Here is a 20266-nt window from a genome sequence, read left to right on the forward strand (position 1 = left end):
TGGTAACGGCAAAACGGCAAAGGTGGATTCAAACGAAATCACACAGAGGGGGGATTCACACACTTATGTTTTTCTTAACAAATGGAAATAAACTGAAAATAAATAAGACATAACAAGAGACCGATCCGTTGACAGGGTTCATAAAAGGAGAACATATATTTTACATATCTTCTGCTGTATATTGGGGGGGACAGATTGTTATTTTCTCAACATTGGGGGACACACAACCCCTCCAAAGAATTAGTGGTTACGCCCTTGAGTATTCACCCGGACCATGGTATAAGGATTATTATTGCCCTCCTCTGACATCATCTTCAAAATGAGCAATATTGAAGAGTCGGCTGAATTTTACTATCCCGACGATAGGCTACTGAAGACATCTACAGCGACAACGAAATTGTTAACTTTCTAAAAGAGTCGTTATTTGTCTTGGAATTAAAGCCATTTTAGCAGAACCGTGTTGTCCGCTTTGTATCAAAAGCAATTGGGTGCTAGGCAACACCTGAAACACACTGTGAGAAGACTTGAGAGCTAGCTACAATTAGCCTACCATTTATTTTCATTTACAAAATGAAAATTGCTAAAAATGGCATATAATAAACAACTTACTAACCTTGACCGTTTCCCGGTCAATACGTTCAAGCCTCGGTTTGATATTTCCAGGCATGACCACACTCTCAGTTAGTAAGTAGTTAATATTCCCCTGAGCTGTAACACAGGAGTAAACATTTACAGCAGAGACAGCAGACAGTGAGCTCTCCAACTACTTCTAGCACATTAGCTACCATTTCACCAAAATACCATCATTCTACTAGGGATGGGCGTGGTTAATCGAATATCCGGATATCCTAAATTAAGTTAGTATTCGAATACTTTTTTCGAATACTTATGAGCGTAGTTTAATTTAAAAAAAAAACATTTTATTGAAAAACCGTCGCGTCGTGTTGTGAATTCTAATAGTTGTGATGTTAGAAAATGATGAAAACCATCAAAAAAGGTATAGGCTACGCCTGTGTTCTGCTGCAAGTCTCCTTTAATTTCATTTGGCGCTACAAGAAGCATAGTGTCCTGGCTAAGCAGTACCTCGCAGCAACCTCAGGTCCTGCAGTCTTTTCTACGCCGGCCTGCTTGTAAATCGACTCCGTACTCGCCTCTTCCCTGAGCATGTTTACATGCTAATTCTCCTGAATAAAAATGCGTATGGCTAATGCAGTTGTGGTTTATTTATTTTCTTACCAGTAGACATGTAGAGCTAGTGTAATCGGCTGTTTATGTTTGCATTGTGTGGTGGCGCACCGTATCCTATAGGATTCCGGTTCCAAGTTAATATCCAAGTTAATATGCAATAGTTCTCCGTGTGTGTCTTTCGTTTTTATCGAGGATAGCCTACCCAATGTGTTTAATTTAGTCCAATGTAGCCTACTTTTTATTTCACATAATAATAGGCTAATCGCTTCTCCGCCAAATTAAGAGCCTACGTCTGAAGACGCAGCGTTTTTTCAAGTTCATTGTCTTTTCGTCATGTTAATAAATTTATCTTTCATTTGTTTTCTTTATTCAACCCTTATTTAATCTAATAGCTTAACAGTCCCAATTATTGCCAGTATGTGTGGTGGTTTAGGCCTGTGTTTACTGTATGCTTTGCGTCACGTCAGGCTAATTACATAACGGAACCACATTAACAAAATAGATTATCCGGATATTCGAAAATAATTTTGGATACTATTCGAATAGTGAAATCAGTTAAAATCTCCATCCCTACATTCTACACCGAGTTCCCTAATATCAAGTTAGCAGTTTGAGATACCTCTGGAAAAGTTATCTGGTATAATTATAACAGTGGAGAACCTTCAGGGCCTTCTATGTCTTCAGAGAAGGCCTAAAAAATACATTTAAGGCTAATAATACTCATAATAAAGTATTCAATATATATTTTTTCTATCTCATTTAATTTCATACAATACATTTTTCTCTCACCTAGACATGTTATCCAATCAGAATCGTCCGTCTCTATTAAGGCACAGTTAGCTAGCTCATTCATTGGTTAGGACTTCACGAATCCCGGGGAAGGCCAAGCATTGTGTTTTGGGGTGAAGAGAAGGCCTAACGGGCAAATCGACCGATCATGCTTTGATTTCAAGTGAGCGGAAAAAAACGAAAGATCGTAGGCCTTCATGAAGTCCAAATCTCTTGCAGAGTGGTGAGAGCGGTTGAGAGACAGAGGCCCTGTCCACACTAGCACGGGTAAATTTAGAAACGCATACATATGTCTGCGTTTGCACCTCCCATCCACACTAATACAGCGTATTCGGACACTGAAAACTGAGTATAATGGCAGAAAACGAGAGTGACGTTGTTGCTAGCTGGATAGCATCGCCTTTTTCAAGGCGGCCTTTAAAAAGAAAACATTGAAATAATAAAAAACGGAAGACCACCTCCAGAACTGGAATTAAAAGAAAAGGTTAAGAAAGTGGAAAGGCATTTCAAGACCGACAATTATCAGAGATATCCATGGATGACTGGCTGTGAGAAAACAAACAAGCTGTACTGCTGGAGTTGTTTACTTTTTACAAATGACAAGTCATTCACCTGGGTCAGCAACGGATTTTGTCAGCCTTACAAATCTGACAAAGTCAGCCCACCGACATCAAGATTCTGTGGCACACCTGCAAGCTACGGTCAATTTGAAAACTTTTGGGGACACAAGAGTTGATCTTCAGCTAGATGAGCAGCCCCGTAATCATGGGCGTCGTCGCAATGTAACTTGGGGGAGTCACGTCCCCCCCAGTTAAAATAAAAAGTTGTTGTGTGCTGGAGCAGGGAAACATCTAACACATGCAGGACAGCGGCCCTCGAGGACCGGATTGTGACACCCCTGGTCTACTAGTACAGCGATCTTTCCATTGCTTCACAATTAAATCCGTTCCACTTTATCAGTAGGGAGAATACCCATAGCAATAGAATTCCACTCCACGTTTTCGAGACAAACCGCATCACGCACGCAGATTCAACTCCCATACTCTTTGATCGAGGCATCGCGCTTGCAGCTAGCACTTCAGACATGACTGTTCCACAGACGAGATGGACATAAGGTTTTTTTTGTCGAGGAAGAGGAAAGTAAGCCAGAGTTGACCAAGTTTTCCCTTCAGTGGCCAAAGCACCCTTAAGAGACATTCTCTGACTATAATAGAATTAGTTAGCGTTAAGTCACAAATATCCTTCTGCAAACATTAGGCTTATACAGTAGCTAGCTAGATAAGCAAGCTTGCAAACATTAGGCTTATAGCTAGCTAGATAAGCAAGCTTTTTTACCTACATCTAGCACTAGGCAATAGCATACTTTATTTACCCATTAGGCCCTACAAGTGGAACAGCATTTGATGATTTCTTAATCTGGGTCTGAAATATGTTGTGCTTTTGGCCGTGTTCAGACCAAGGCGTCTGTTTCAGGCAGAAAGAGATGACAGGGATGTTTTTTCCAAATAGCTACAAAATAAATTGCTTGTGTTTTTTTTATTGCCATAACAACCGTGAGCTAATCAGGAGTTAACCTTAGCTAACATGCTAGTTTTTCTAACAACTAGAAAAAAAGGAAGAAAAACCCTTTATTTCAGAATTGTCTTCCAAATTTAACAAGGTTTTTCAACTTGTAATTTTGGCAATTTGTAGCATTTCATTACATGTTAGTCTGTAACATCAAGGCAAAACTGATTCAACCATTAAAACCATATATCCTCTGAAAGCTTATAGCCTACCCTCAGGATGTTATCTAATGAGACAAGAGACTTGTCCTTCTCTCCATATTAGTATGCTGCCCATGCATAATAAATTTGGTATTGATAAATATGGAGTATATGGCTGATACTTTTTTGGGCTGTGCCATTTAGGGAAACGGATTCAACCACCTAACCCATGTATTTTCTGAAAGCTTACATCCTAAGGATGTGATCTGTGGAAAAGACTACAGGTTTGAACACACATCTGATCATTTCTGAACTGTCCAGTCATGCTTTAGGGAGATGCACATTTTTTATGTAGCCTACATAATTATTAGGCTTCTAAACTTACCAATTGGGAATTTGACACGCTGATAACATGATTTACATCTCAGAAATCTTCATATGAACAATCTACATTAAGCTTATGTCAATTATTAATATGGAAGAATGCTCAATGCATCTCCATGTCTCCTGATATAGCCTCGGTGGTTGAGATTGAGAGTGAGTCAGAGGCAGCATGCAGGGGCAGTGGAGACAGCTCTGTTGCTGAGGTGAGTGCTGAAAGGTGACAGGTAGTTAAAATGTCCCCTTGCTTATTGGGAAGTTTAGTTTTCAAAATATTTAAATGTCCAGCCCCTCAGTATATGTATAAAAATTATGGTAGTAATAGTTGTGGTAAATGCACCAGAATGCGGGAAATTGCATCTACATCTTTAAAAAAATTCTGGGGGAGAACCCCCGGCAAAATGTGTCCCCCCCCACTTTCAAAATGCTGCTGACGCCCATCATACCACGGCCCACAACAACAAGGTCAGGCAGAACAGTGAGATTAGGTGCGTTCGACATGGACTGCGGCTGCATGAAACAACCGGCGAGAGTAGCCGCTAGCAGTCGGGGAGGAGTTGAAAACGGCTCTGTGAAGTCGGACATTTCAGCTTCTCGTGGTTTGCTGCATTGACGTCAGTCACAGCCGATTAAGCGCTGTTTGCTTACTTTACTTTATTTATAATTAAACGTAGTCTTTCCGTTAGTGAAGAGGCGGAGTAAAACCCTTCAATAAATTTTTAATGCAATTAAACAGTTTGGTCCAGATTTGAGCATTGGCTAAACTGAAGGTGTCAGAATAATGACAAAACATTAAACAGTTTGGTCCAGATTTGAGCATTGGCTAAACTGAAGGTGTCAGAATAATGACAAAACACGCGTCAAAGTTGTCGTGTGTGAGTCTGGCCAATCATGAAATAGTTGTGTCGTCACTAGAACCCGTGCAGTTGCTCTTGAGAAAATGCGCTCGGCTACAGCCGTCAGTTCTCGAATCGATCTCACAGTACTTTGATGGCGACGTCACAGTGACCTATCCTCGGCACCGTCTCAAGTCGGACAAAAAGTCTAACCAGAATTCACTGTTTCAAGTCAGCCGCCTGCAGCCGGCTAGCCTGGCTCTTCCGTCCTACGTACTTCTGCTCAATTTTGATTTTGCTTCTGTACTCGGTCTGGCCATTTAGTACATAAGTCCGATTTTTCAAGTTAATTTTTAACCGGCCAATCAGCAAACAGAGGGATTGGCTGAGAACGATGATGTTGATGTTGTGCGCTAGTTTGTGTTGTAGTTCCGTAATGGCAGCGGAGAAAGATGCGAGCGAAGCCATTCGGTCCATTGAGCAAGAACAAGTTATGCTGAGTTTTGTTGGTGGCCATGATGTTGTGGCCCTCCTCCCCACGGTGTTCGGGAAAAGTTTGATTTTCCAGCTACTGCAGCAAGCTTTGTTACAGTAGTGGTGAAGGAATTGGCTAAGGCAAATGCTAGCGATTGGTTATGGCAGATCAGAGTGGCTCTGGGCAGATCCAATAGTTTTAAACTTCAACAGAGTACCCGCCTACAAGGAAGTGAACGCTTGTCAATGGAGCGAGGCCAGACTGTACAAATTAAATGTAGAGAGTCTGGTTAGGACCAGGCTAGCAGCTGGCTGCAGCGCTGCATGAAGTCAGTCCATTACGAACGCACCTATTGTCTGTGTCAGCATCACGGGGTGACATTCTGGGTGACTCCATTTTATATTTCCAGATTTGGGCTTTAGAGTATGTTTATTTAATTTCATCTAAGTAGCCTAAATGGTCTCACGTTTTCTGAAGTTAATGTCGAGAATGTTTCTTTTTGCGGAGAATGTTATTGACGTTATGGTCTACATCCTTGTCATCGTTAAATGATTGCACTTGCTCTTTCAATTAATCGCATTGTTGCTTTTATCCTCGATAATTTTTTTTCTTGGCGGTGATGGCCGAGGTGAAGGCCCAGCTGTAGTACTCACGGTTCTCCACTGAATTGTAACAAGCACACAGAACTGAGTGATGAGCTGCTGGCGGCGGAGGACGGTCCAGGTGCTACCGGAGGATGAACGGTACGGCTCTGCAAGAGAAGCCGTGTGTTGGTGAACCCCGTCTGTCTCTGATCCATGTTAAAACTGTCCGCCGTGAAATGGTCAGTGGTGCAGGCGGCTGTTGGAGTTTATCCAAAGCTTTCCATGAGCGTGGCTCTTCACAAAATCTATCCACCTATTTTTCCTTTCATTATCAATAGGGAACTTAAAGTTATAGTTACTTATAGTTCTTGCATCCAGGGAAGATGCAGTTGCGGGTGGTGGGAGACATCCTCAACCGTTTTAAGCACTCATTTGTTCCAACTTCTATAAAACTTCTAAATGCTGCTTGAGGCTGAAATCTATGTTTTTTTTGTTTTTTTTTATAGTGCCTTTACTACGGTATGTATGTGTTATGTTATGGGATATGTGCAATACTGTTATGTAACTGTTGATAATGTTTGGCTGAGGATGTAGGCTTTTGTTTGTTGTTACTGTGACTGTCAAGGCATTTATGATGACACACCACAGAGACCAAGACAAATTTTCCTGAGCGGGACAATAAAGTTCATCGTTGTGTATCGTATCCGGAAGCTAGCTAGCTAGCTGATGAAAGCTACAATGACAGTATGGCAGGAAGAGCCATTTAGTGATCCAACGTAGATGGGCGAAATGACGTAGATAGGGCATTTTTTTGGCTCCGCCCATTAAAACCTGATCTGAAAACGGAAGAGAAACAGTTCTTCGGTATAACTCCACATTTCAGTGCGACAAAGTTTTAGCGCTTTGCACATGCTTTCAGGAACTCGAGTCATTTCACAGTATATAATGTACTTAGAAGCAAAACATGGAATTTACTTTACAGGATCTCTAATTTATTTCAACAGATAAAATCAGAAGAATTGTTGCATGTTTATTTTGTTGTTGTGTATATTAGAAACAAAATAGTCAAAGCTCTTATATATTATATGGTTACATCTTTGTGGTACTCTCCACAGTGTAGTTTATAGTTAAGCATATTCAATTGATATACTTATTTTTCTTTGATTTAATAATCAAGTATTTGTTGATTTAAGTCCAAAAACATTAATTACTACAAAACCTTTAAACAAATCTTTACCATCATTTAAAATACTTTGTCTTTTAAGGGGCCTTGCTTGGAACCTTAAAAATCCTATGGAATTTTATAGCAGAAGCCTTCAAATGTTTGTATGTACTGTAGCTCGAGTCAAATCAACTGAATTTCCCTGTACAGTTTTGCAATGACAATAACATTTATAGATGGATTGAAGAATCACTGCCTTCATTTGAACTACTATTACTTCTTCTCACTTGCTGCTTTCCGTGACACCGTTTTGCTTATGTTTGCGTATTTATGCCGATCATTCCTGTGAATAAAAAAATGGGACAGTTCAAATTCTAAACATATAGATTGTGTAAACATGCCAAGCTTATGTGTGTGCGTGGAAGCCTTGCATTTGTGCTTGTCCATCTATGACACAGTACCTGTTCATCTTAACTTTGTTCCTGCAGCCCAGTCCTCCCTCCCAGTAGCTGGTGCAGGCCCCTCTGGTCATCATGCCTCCACAGCACATACAGGGCTTCCCATTGCTGTATGGCTGCAAAGGACAGATTCAAGGAAGTTCAAACTCTGGCTATCTCTGCCCGTAGGCAGCTCATAGGGCAGATCCAGTACATGACATAAGGTCATGAATGAGAACATAATGGGAGTGGTGACCTTGACAGAAGCATGACCCCTTACAACGGTGCTTTATTTGCCTAACCTGTTCTTTGGCACAGTGGCCACAGATCATCCTGCTAGCCAGCTCCATGAGGTGATCCTGGTCTTCATCATGGCACACATCACAGGGGTAGGCCCGACCGCAGCATGGGAACCTGGCAACACACGCAGAGGTGTCAGCTGGAACCAATTTCCCTGTAAAAAATAATGTTTAAAACACAACCAGTGCTGCTATGGAAATCAGCATCCCGGACCTTAGCCATCGATGACTCTGTTTGTAGTGTTTGCAGGATCCCTTTCCAGGCAGTGGTTTTCCCAGCTGTACTGCCGGGTCTCTTATACTCTGCCGATAGTTCAGTGAAGTGTTGCCCTGCCCTGCGAACCGCAGACAACAAGAATACCAGCCTTCAGATACCATATATTTGGACAAAGGAGAAAAACCAGAATACTCTCGGGTTAACCATCAATTGGCCCCTATAAAGTGTGCTCTGACCTAATTTGTCCTTAGAACATGGTGGAATGTACTGGAACCTTGTACTGTCAACTAAGACGCTCAGTTTGCTGTAGCAGTGCTGGCAGTTGATGGCCATACTCTGACCATACGAAAGGTTCTGAGAAGATAAAAGATTTCAACACATTCAACACATTAAGGTCCTTCAAAAATGCATGTTTTTCAGTTGACCTCACATACACAATTAGTATTGTAATTAGTATTTGTAATTTGTAACATGTAAGCTAGCTCACCTCCAGAGGGCCCTCCTGGGAGCAGCTAAGGCAGCCTATGATGAGTGCACAGTCCTGGAGGATCAGGTCCACAGGAACAGCATTGCTCAGGTCCAGGTATCCTAGCACGTCACTGTAATGGTGCAGCATGCTGGGTCTGAACGCGGCGCTGATCCCCGAGCTGCATTTCTCACACTGGGCCGTGCAGGGGCTCTTTGCACTCAACGTTAGATCTGCCGTTACCTTACACCTGACAGTAACACAGACCAGGGTAGTCAGATATGCTTGTACACCTACGGCATGGGATATGTGCCACTGTTGCATCAGTGGGGAAAGGCTGGTCTCACCTGTTGCACTGCAGACACAAGGTGATCTGTCTGGCAACCACAGTGGCTGTCTGCTCCCCCAGCGTCAGACCCAGCAGCTTGACCTCAGTGCCTCTCCGAGGATTACTGGTTTTGATATTCTCCACTGGGCCACCAGCTTCCTCCTCCTGGTCATCACATCCAGGGTCATCTTGGACCCCCTCTTCCTCAGTCCCCTCCTTCTCCTCTCCCTCAGCAATTGCAGTACAGGTGACAGGGTCAGCAGTGTCACTGCCGCCCTGCTCCTTGCACACCGCTGCCTGAAGCTGCTGGAAGGGCACAAACTCCAGGCCTGCTCTCGCTACGTCAAGGTCTTTTTTCAGCTACAGAGATTAAGACAGAGAAGGCAAATGAATACAGAGAAGACAAATGTTTGAAATCCCCCTTGAGTATAAAAATGGCGGATGGTAGTGCAAGGAATCCATGAGGTCATCATAAACATAAATCCATCATGGAGAGTATTGGGAGGGAAGCACAAGCCAGCCACTTGCTGTGTATAATGTTACTACATTGGCTCCATTAGAGCACACTAGACTTAAAGGCAAGGTAGGCAATGTTGTTGAGACTGCAATGATTGGACAGGATACTTGTCTATCTGTCTACCTACCTACCTCCTAGCAGTAGTCAAGCAGGCGTTCATGTGTTTTGGGGGTGTGGCTTTGAAGGAGGGGGTGGGATATTTATCCTTTCCCAACTCAAGCTAAAATGACTAGGTCTGCAAAACTTGCCTATCCTGCCTTTAAGTAATAGTTCATGTAGAGTAGAGGTAGAATAGAGTAGAAGTGTCTCACCAGCCTGGCTCCCTCCGTAAACAGTCTCTCTAAACTCCGGTCCAACCAACGAAGGAATGGCCGGAAGAGCAGCTCCACTTTCCCCATCAGCTGATTGGTGGCCTGCTTAGCCTGCAGCCACTCCAAGGAGGCCCGCTGCACATGCCTGTATGGACACAAAACAAATGTAAGAGAACTGACATCAAAGTTGTGTGTAATAACAGTATTCCTGCATTAGTTCCACCTACTGTCCCATAACTGAAGGCAAATCCTGGTCCTGGGGTATATCTATGGTGAAAATCTATGAAAAGATGATCAAATCTGTCTTAAAATGACTGTTGCATGAGATTATGACTGAAGTAATGATGAGGTAGAAATGTGTGTACCTCTTGAGGATATTTCTCTGGGAAGCTGACCATAACATCAACTTCTTTGAGGTCAAAAGGCTGTGAAACATAGTTAGACAGTTTGACAAAGGCCGAAACTTGGTCGGCCAAGTTTTACAAAGGCCGAAACTTGGTCAGCCAAGTTTTACAAAAGGGTTAAAAACAAAAAACATGTTTAAGTTGCTTTGTGAAGCATTAGGGAAATGCCATTATTACCCAGTCTGGATCTGTGGCCTCAATTGAAAACCTGTAGAAAGTAACTTGGCCATCGTCCCGTTCCTGGACAATAAGCTGTTCTTTGGGAAAACGCTTCGTCATCTGCTTAATCTCAGTGTCCCGCAGTTGTTTGGAAAGATCGTCTGTCAGATCACTGAGTCTGACTTCATGAGGGGTACAAGGAGCAGGTAGGCTTGGCCTGGCTCTGGCTACATCTCTTTGTACAGACTGGACCTCAAACTTGGAGAAATGCTCCGGATGCCAGAAACGGCACTTATCCTCCATGGAACAGAAGCCAGAGAGGAAATATCGACAGGGCCGGTGATTAGCTCTCTCATGTTTGGCTGGCCCAGGCCTGTGACCTACTTCTCCAGAGCTAGTTTCCTTGGCCTGTGTGACCTCCACAATTGGGCTTCCCTGATCTGTTTGCCTATTTGTACTGTTTTTTAACTCACCCTTTGCAGATCTAACATCTCTTTTTTGATGGAGGAAGTGACACTTGCTCCCAAAATTACAGTGGCGTCCCTGTGCGAAGAACCTGCAAACCGGTTGAGGGCCACCACGGGCTGGGTCTGTCTGACCCTTGTTCTCTTTCTCCTTATGAGACAAGGAAGTCGATAACCCATGGATGTGCAATGCTGATGCCTGTGTACAATGTACAAAAATCAAAGTTTCCTACTATTTATTTTACAAATAACATACACAATTACGTTACCGGTATTTGAACATGAAATGTATGATCTTTTTGCTACAAAGCAAGCGGACTTCATTTGGTTGAATAGCCTAAGCCATTGGTATAGAAACATCACTTCACGTCGACACTATTAGGACGCTGCTTAGACACAATGACCGTTGACAGCAACATAAGTGGCACACGTACCTCAAAGTTGCTCATGGTGGACTCTTCCTAATAATTTCGTACAATGTCGCATGCGAAAACGATTAAAATGTGTTACACGTTGTGATATATAGTAACAGGCTAGAAGGCTAAAGTACGATACAACACCTGACTCGTGCAAAACTGTGGTGTTTGTTTATTGGTTTCAGACCGGGGAGGTTTGTGCGTACGCCCCCTGTTGCAGTGGAGGAAAAGGACACTCAAGGATCTACACATAATGTCTAAAACAACCTTTTTCCTCCTCAGAGACGCTTCAGATCATCCCTCTTAGGCACAATGGAAATGATCACTGCAAAACAATAAATGGATCAGCTACTATGAAATCAGCTGTTCCTTTACTTACTTTTATTCACCACAGGAAATAATGCAAAGGACGTTTTTTGAAAAATAAAGCATTTTAAAGCATTTGGCTTATTAGACAAGTGTCCAATTGGAAACACAAATCTAGTAGCTGTGCATGCAATAGAGATTCATAGTGTGTACACTACGCATTGTATAATTCATTGTTAATTGATAGCCTATATTACACATTCTTACAGTTTCTTATGCAACAGTCTGTTCATACCGCTCAAAGGGTATTTTCTTGTTTTGAAACCAAGATTAAAAGCTTAAATCAAATTAAATTCTGAAGGACTACTTAAATGAACTTGCAGGCTCTTGTCAAACTTCCAACTTCATTGGTAATGAAGAGGTCGGTCATTAACCACTGTAGCACTGATTAACAATATAAAGATTACGAATAATAATGATTATATAACTTTTATACTGTTTTGAATGTTCTGAATATAATTAACAATGTTTGATCTATACCCTGCTATATTATCTCACGCTTGGTCATGTCCAGGAGAGAAATATGTAGAAATATCTATGAATTATGTTGCTTGAAGTATTGATAAACTTTCATTATGCTGTTTGCTAAAGCTTTTGCCTGCATATCCATAAGTTAGTTCTTTGTAAGATGCAACTAGGAAATCTTTGACACTAGATTGTAGGTCAGAGATCACAATGTCACCAAAGTGTATAATGCCATGCAACTTTGAACAAGGAAAATAGGAAGAACGTCAAAGCCATTTCTGGTATCCGTATCTAAAGACAAAAAAAAAGTTATCTAGCCCCATGAATGCGCCACGTCTTTTTGTGCTTGCATAGCTATGGTGACTGTCACCCCCCTCCCGTATTGTGATACTATTTAACCACCCTTTATTCCTGTATTCTTTGCGCAGTCCTTTGAGATGCTCAGCTTGAGTGTCAGACACCTGCACCTTACATATATGTAAAAAAATATTTTTATTTGGTCTTGAAATTGTACTTGGCAACTGACTTTGTTGACTTGGTACTTTCACAGCAATAGGGTAGAATAAGAGACTTCTTCAATAATAAACACCTAAAATATATCCAAGTTAATTTAGACATATTATAAGGGCAACCAGCCACTCTGTTGTCTTGTGTATACTTCACATTCAGATACCCTTGCTTTTAGTAAATGATTTATTGAACAGGAAATGGAAAACCCCTACAAGTGTCAGCGCACTCGGAAATACATTTCCATCAACATCTATGTTTAGTCAGAAGGGTTGATGGAGCATAAAGGTTGATTCCTTCTAAGCCTTAAGGACATCCAAAGACAAGGCCCAAAGCATTTACTGACAGTTGACAATAAGTACAGGATTCCATGAGTATCAACTGCCCTCATACAGAAGCTCAATGGGTCTTGCAGTTCTGGTGCATTTGAACAGAAAACCTAGGCACTGAATTCACAAGCCCTAACAAATCCTTATTACAATGTCAAATATTTTGAACTGAGGTTTAACACATGAAAAGCTGCTTTTGCTTTTTGAAGTCAAGCCAGGGGCCTGTGCAAAAAAAACTGCCATTCAACACACTGACTGAAGTGAGCAGAATAAAGCCAATTTAAATGTGAACATGTGCACTGGATGTACTGGAGCTGAAGCTTCTTAGTTCAGAGGCTCCAAAACCATTGTTCAAATATCTATATAAACAAAGAAAGAAACCAAAGAACTACAGAGCAATATTGAATCATGCAACAGTATCGATTAAGATATGTGCCTAACAACAAATGTATTTGTCTCAAACAGTATAAAGAAAAACACTGACAGAAGCTACATGTCTCACTCTGAACAAAAGGCTTTTCTGTTCATCGAGACATCAATTAATACTTTTGTTTAGATACTGTACAAACATGTTAGCAATGTGTCCAATGTTCTCAGTCGGGTGTGTTTTGGTGTAACTGATGAACTGGCGACGTAGCTTCCGGAGTTCAACCATGTTGAGACTTCGAGTGAGTTCTATGTTTGAAATCAGGTTAAAGGAAACACCAGGGAAAATCATTCTGAGCTGAAAAATACAGTAAGTGATCGTTATAATTACATATTGCTACATCAAACAACAATATCAAAAAGGGAAGTTTAAAGTGAGCCAGAGGAACAAAGTATCCAGCTAAATTCTCCTTTCCAACATCCCACACGCTTAAAGGCAAGCCCTTTCAGACGATTCCATTGATCTGCTGCTATCTGGAATGAACTTAATGATGGTGTTTGACATAGCCACGCAAACATATTTTATCAGGGGGGTGCTGGGGGGGGGGGGCTTAATGTAGCGGGGCAGTGCCGCATGGTGGATTTTCAAGTCATATAATTTTTTATTCTCATGCTGTCAGCAGGGGGTGCTGCACCCTCAGAACCCCTAGTTTCCACGGCCATGGTCTTTGATGCACATACATTCATCCACTACCCATGGCAAAATATTCTAAGAAGTCTGAGTATTTAATGTAGGCTGGCTAACTCAAGTCAGTTTCAGACATATGGTTAGTCATATGGTGGCAATACAATTAAACATGGCCAGTAACTGAACAATTATACATGGTTGGCATTTCTATCTATATCCTCGTAGGTGAACAACTTTAAATGGATTACATATATTACTGGAATGCCACCAGTAAAGGATATCTTTTCTGTAGCACCTGGTACTGCAATGAGATCCCCAGGAACACTTGTCTTCTGTGAGTTCAGAATAGCCTGAAATATGTCAGACTGCAGGGGTTAAAAGAGCAATTCAAGACCAGACAGAAATTCTGAACAAAGGGATTCAAAAGGAAAATCAGGGACACTTTTGGATAGAAATCCTCACCATCAATACATCTTGTGTGACCTTGTCCAGCTCATACAAAAAGTTTGTTGATGACAGTGGTTGCTGTAATTTACAGACAAAATAAATATATAATTGAATATAAAAGAGGCCATATTAAACCATGTGCATCATACCTCAACCATAGTTAACAATCAGCACAGATGATTTGACCCTGTTGAAATTGAATATGCAAAGATATATAGTCGCCTATTGTTTTTTATTTGATTGGAAGTGAGAATGAAAAAGACAGAAAGAGAAGAGAAAGAGTGACAGTGATCGAGTATGCCAAAGTGATCCATTTCTCACACTCTGTGTAGACTGGTTAGGAGGCGGGGCTTTTCTTTTGAAGATGGCATCTGAGATGGCTTCAAACTGAAGTGTGTCTTCTTTCTGAATAGTGAAAAGTGGGCTGTCCCATCTGTTTCTGGAGTCTGGTGCCTCAAACCTCAAAACTAATGCATCCAAGCTGCAAAAACAAAACAAATCTACATCATACATACACTAAATCATAACTCTGAGTGAGTCAAATGAACCACAACATACTTACATCTCCTGAGTGTACTGCTCATCAACATCCCTGTGTGTATTCCATGCCGAACTCACTTCCGCTGATGTCAAACAGTACACCTACGATACATAAAATGAGTTACTAATAATATACAGTACATTTTGAACAGGCTATACGTGTTGTGCAAACACTGATTGGAAATATTAATAATACGTTTTAAAAGGGGTTTATTTCTGCAAAACCCTGTAACTACTATACCCCTTTTTGTAAATATCATAATGCTGTAGGAGTGCATCTGTACTCACCAGACAGTGAGGCGTCTGTGTGTGTTTAATAAGACAGAAAAGTTCATATCTGTAACCTAAAGGATGAACAGGTGCAACAGTACATTTGAACTTAAGTGCTGTCAAAGTGAAACACATTTACCCTTAAACAAAGTGTGACATAAACCATAAAATATCAAGGGTTTCAACTATTAAATATGTACCTTTTATGTAATTCAATGAATCCAGAATGACAATATCATCCTTACTGACCTTCCTATTAATATAAATGAACACGATGACATTAACAGGCCTGTCAAGAAAACTAATTCGGAAACAACTTTGTTATTACATAAATATTTTTTATAAATGCCACGTGAACAAAAGTGTAATTTTAGCATCTCATACCTAGTTTGTGTAGCCGAATTTTAGACTAATTAACTCACCGCTCCACCTCAGCTCTTAAAGCTCCTCTCACACTTTTCTCACTCTGTGAATCTGTAAAACATTTCATCCAGGGGTATGATGACTGCACGAGCATATCAGACTAATGCTACAAAATACTCACTGCCCCATTTGGAAGCTCATTGGTATCTAAACATTAGCGTTACCTGCATACATGGCATTTCTCTCGATCCCCAACGTTCCATCTCCTACAACATAAACTTTTCTTTCTGTGTTCTGTTCAAAATAATCTTTTAATTCTACTGCCCTTCGTGTTTTCCCACTACAAGGGAAACCACACATTATGATAAGTGGCATGTTGTCTCATGTAGGCTACACTCTGTAGTATTGACTGTGAAACAACATGCAGCTAGCAGTCTGACTAACCTGAAACGGAAGTACTGTGATAGGAAGTAGGAAGTGTTTTTGAATCACGTGAAATGTAGCCTGAAACTAAAGAGTAAAACTGGGTTCTATACGTTGTCCCAGAAGTCTAGCAATTTTTTTTTTTTTTACGATTTTAGCTTTAGTCCGATTTAAAACGCAGTAACAAAATAGATTTGTTTACATTATTATTATTTATGAGTGGGCTTTCAGCATTTTTTTAGGAGAGCATAGCTGCATGAAGATCTCGACGAAATGCGCCCCATCGTTCGAAAATGTGTTTGCCTAATGGGGTGGCCTACTGTAAAATATTGTTTCCAAGGAACAACACGAAGTAACACTTAAGATAATAAATTTGAGGGAATTTTGGCTTAAAGTAGACTGTTGTGCCATTAGTGAAACATATGGCACGGACATATCGGTTCGGATGTGTAGCCTACAATCAATAAGGAGAATATTTTACATTGGTTAAGAAGTGAATTATAGAAGCCTAATAATAAACACATAATCTGAGAACATGTGAAAAACCTATCGAACACACGGACAATGGAAATTACTGTAGCCTAATATGTCAGTGCACAAGTGCATCAAGACGCACAAAGGAGACCAGGGAATTGTTTTGAATTTGTGTATTGCAATTCAAACATTAAACATATAATGTTTTTCGTATTGGTATTTAATAGCTTATGTATATAATTGTTCGCATTTGTACAGAAACCATATAAATTAAACGTTTTTTGTTGATAAATATAAACAATCAGCCATCAACATAGCCTACTGATGACGAAAACAGAATAAATGCTAAATATACGAATGAGATATTTTCCAAAGCAGAACAACTTCATCTGTTTTTGGTTGCATTAAATTGGATGATGGACGATGGCGTTTCTCAGTAATTTCACAGGAAGACCTGTCATCTAAAAAGTTAAAAGAATGCTGTAAATGTTTCCGAATATATTGCAAGAACAATTTATTGTTTGTAATGCATGTATGCATCCTCAACCAATCATTTTATAGCTTACCTGGGGCCTGTACTACGAATCAAGATCAACATGCTCTGGATTACTTTCAGTTACCCGGCTACGCGAAGCCTAACAATCGCAGTCACGATAAGCGGTACTACGACGGCAGTTATCAATTCTCTAACTCAACCCAGATCTTTCCAATCTAGAGACGTGCGCGTTCACATAAAGGGGCGGTGTTTGCACCGTTTGTCCAATCGCAAACATGGACGAAACAAGAGCCGCATATTTCACGAAGGAGGAGCAGACAATCTTACAAACTTTGTCTGCTCCTCTTGCGTGAAATATTGTAATACGATCATATCAGGAATACAGACATATAATATAGGCAAAATTCAACAAAGTCGCTGCAGCCAATCTGGCAGAAAATAGCAGCTGTAAATGCGTAAGATACATGACTTATTGAAGATGTGATCATACTTACATGTGTGCATTCCACAACGTTAAACTTTTGTTGCTGTATTATTTCAGTTGCAACCCTGCAGTGGCAACCCTGCAGTGGCAAACGATTGTGGGAGCAAATAAAAAATAAAACCATAATTAAAAACGGTAAGCCAATACTTGTACATATTTTAAGGCCAACAAGTACAAGGCTGAATTGCCTGAATTCGTCCCTTTTTTAGGATATCTATCAGGGTCACCCCATGATGGAAGGGGGCATTTCTTCAGACCCTGGTGGCAGCAGGTTGGAAGCCCAGGCATGTGTGTTTCAAGTAGCCTAATCTATGTGACCATGTTCATTCAACAATTATTTATGAATATTGTAGGAGTGAAATGTATTACTGTTCTCTGCAGTGACTGTCGTCCCACTGTGCCATACAGAGGTAACAGTGAAACTAATAGTCATACGCCAGTATGTATGCCATATGTGGTTGCTAAATATTGATACAATATACCATTTACTTTCTCATCCAGGTCCTAGATGATCAGGAAACTGTGTCTACTTGCTCATTTTGGGGGTACACTTTTGAGTTGTGTTTACCACATGCAACACAGATGATAAGAGTGTGTCTGTAATGACTTACTAATTGTGGTGGTCTCAACATAAGACACAAGTCCTTAAAGTGCTCATTTCAAATATAACTCAATTGATTACATTTCTATGGTGTTGAACTCAGCAGGAAGAGGAACTTCTTCCTCCCCCTGAGCCTAGGGCCTCCACTTCAAGGCCAAGACAAAGACACAAGGTATAAGCAAAAAACCACAGTAGTCAAATGGACACCTTCAACTTTCTCCAAGTGTGCCTTGCAAAGGGACAATGTTCTTCATTTGTTTCAGGTTGGAGCAGACAGTGTGAGGGCCCTGTATAAAAGAACCCTGGAGCTCGATTATAAGGTTTTTAATTAAAAAAACAAGGCTGGAGACAGAAAAACTGGAATATGAGAAGAGATCGTACACGACTGAACGACACTAAACTTAGTTACACTGACATATTTTTCCTGTTCCGAGGGGAGGGAGAACACATGAGGATGTATTTGTTAAACTTTTGTCTACGTTTTGATATTTTTATACCTTTTTGTGGCTTTTTTATTGTGCCTTTTGAATCTTTTGTGGGGGTTTTCACCACTTCTCTCTTTCAATGTCCTATTTATTATTTTTGAAAAATGCTATAAAAGTGAATGAAACATCAAAAATCCATGAAAGTAGTGAAATGATCATTTATGTATCACTTGTGAAGAGCTTTGTACAGATACCCATTGTTCTTTTTGGTTTGAAAGGTTTTGGTTGAAAGAAACCCCAATTTCTGATATGGAAATGATTAGAAAATGGGTCAAAGCAACCCAAGGACAAAAGGGTTAAGGGGAGACACAGTGAATAGGGATAACATACAACATGAAACCTCCCAAGTTGATAACTAATAGTATGTCAAATAATGTTTTCATTACTAGTTTCCTGTAAATGTAGGCCTATGTTTAAATGAGCAAATGATGACTTTGTAAAATATGATATTATTTGCCTACATTTCCAGAACAGAAATCAGAACATTGACTGAAAAATCTCCTTTCATTTTATCAACATATTAGGAGTCCAAAGTTTTTACAAAGGGCACTTTGAATATATATTTTTCATCATAAAATCCGTTCAAAATTAAACATTGCTCAGGTTCTCCGCATTACCCACACTATAAAACTAGCTACCCGTAGCGAAATAACGAAACGCTATGCATTCAGTCTGTGGGACTGAGTGCACAGCTTCAATGCGTCGCATTGGCAACATACGGCTCAAGAAGCTGGCAATATACGTAATTCCCTCTGCTAAGAATCTATATCTTTCAGAAAGATACTCATGAGGGAATGCAAAAGGGTTTTGTCGGTCTCTAAATGTTTTGGCTCTTCTGAACGCACCTCTCACTACAGTATCAGCGCACCAAGCTGCACAGGATCTACTATGAACGGTGACGACATTATCGTCAAGAATTAGTTAATGGGCGGGGTTTTCATACCGGTTGATCTCTGATCTCCAACTTATCCTGCTCCCGACCAGGTTAGCCGTTCAGCATATGTTACCATGGTGATCTACCCCGGTAACAAGTAATCCACCGTCGTAGTACAGAAAACCCTGGGTTGAACCTGAAGTTACCTCGCTAACGCCAAATCTTGATTCGTAGTACAGGCCCCTGGTCCGCACAACTCAGTTTGGGATTCAGCGCCATTTTCAGCAACTGTTGATGCGCCCTCAGGTTCTCCACTTTTGCGCAGGACCAGGGGCGCCCCCAGGAATTTCGGGCGTCATGAAAAAGGAAATATATATAGGGCCTATATATTATTTGATCGTTTCTATTAGTTTTTCAATTTTTTCGGGCCTCTGTCAGTCAGGGGCCCTTAGAATCGTCCTAACTTTCCCCCCCTATACGGCGCCCCTGCGCAAGACTGATAAACTGAGGGGATGATTTGGAGAAAACGCCATCCATACTTTTCTTACCCTTAAAATGGCCTGCGAGGTCACAGAATTGCCCAGAATTTATAACAATCTTAAAATTTTCACAATGGGCTACATTTCTTTAGGCTACCTAAAGCAAATGAACTCACCTGATGCCTAGATTGCCCCTTGGATTTACTTTAACCTTTGAAACTTTATTTCTTAGTTCAGTTAAATCGAGAGTCAATAAAGATGTCATAGTTATAAATGAGATTGCTACAAAAGAAGACACAAGTCCAGGGGCGGATCTACCGGGGTGGCATGGGGTGGCAACTGCCACCCTAAAAATAGCCTAGCCACCCCAGCTGCCACCCCAGTTGGTAGCTTTGAAAACAAAGAAAAGTTGTGGCTCATCTGACATTTGCGAGAGCAAATTTTAATATCTGACTGCAAGCGAATGCAGC

The 20266-nt window shown here is 40.8% G+C and overlaps 2 protein-coding genes across 3 annotated transcripts; both read right to left on the minus strand.

The window, feature by feature from the left end:
* Positions 1–6976: 6976 nt before the first annotated feature.
* LOC146258556 (uncharacterized) lies at positions 6977–11304 on the minus strand. 2 transcript variants are annotated; one of them, XM_084673231.1, is made up of 13 exons: positions 11158–11295; positions 10733–10922; positions 10278–10556; positions 10062–10121; positions 9924–9976; positions 9697–9841; positions 8888–9228; positions 8562–8790; positions 8311–8428; positions 8072–8192; positions 7861–7972; positions 7583–7695; positions 7249–7464 (listed from the first exon to the last, which is right to left on the minus strand). In XM_084673231.1, the coding sequence occupies exons 2-13, from the start codon at positions 10901–10903 to the stop codon at positions 7395–7397; spliced, it is 1812 nt and encodes a 603-aa protein (XP_084529357.1). In that variant the 5' UTR covers positions 10904–10922; positions 11158–11295; the 3' UTR covers positions 7249–7394. The 2 variants fall into 2 exon arrangements, with proteins under 2 accessions (XP_084529356.1, XP_084529357.1); XM_084673230.1 differs by having other exon boundaries at positions 6977–7464; positions 10278–10922; positions 11158–11304.
* A 1341-nt stretch (positions 11305–12645) lies between these two features.
* Positions 12646–15956, minus strand: kti12 (KTI12 chromatin associated homolog). Its single transcript, XM_084673240.1, has 9 exons — positions 15705–15956; positions 15540–15591; positions 15318–15370; positions 15136–15191; positions 14870–14949; positions 14629–14788; positions 14323–14385; positions 14139–14210; positions 12646–13482 (listed from the first exon to the last, which is right to left on the minus strand). The coding sequence occupies exons 1-9, from the start codon at positions 15853–15855 to the stop codon at positions 13342–13344; spliced, it is 828 nt and encodes a 275-aa protein (XP_084529366.1). The 5' UTR covers positions 15856–15956; the 3' UTR covers positions 12646–13341.
* Positions 15957–20266: the final 4310 nt, after the last annotated feature.

The sequence above is a fragment of the Hypomesus nipponensis genome, chromosome 14 (genome assembly GCF_054491055.1).
Source record: "Hypomesus nipponensis isolate SF chromosome 14, ASM5449105v1, whole genome shotgun sequence".
Lineage (NCBI taxonomy): Eukaryota > Metazoa > Chordata > Actinopteri > Osmeriformes > Osmeridae > Hypomesus > Hypomesus nipponensis.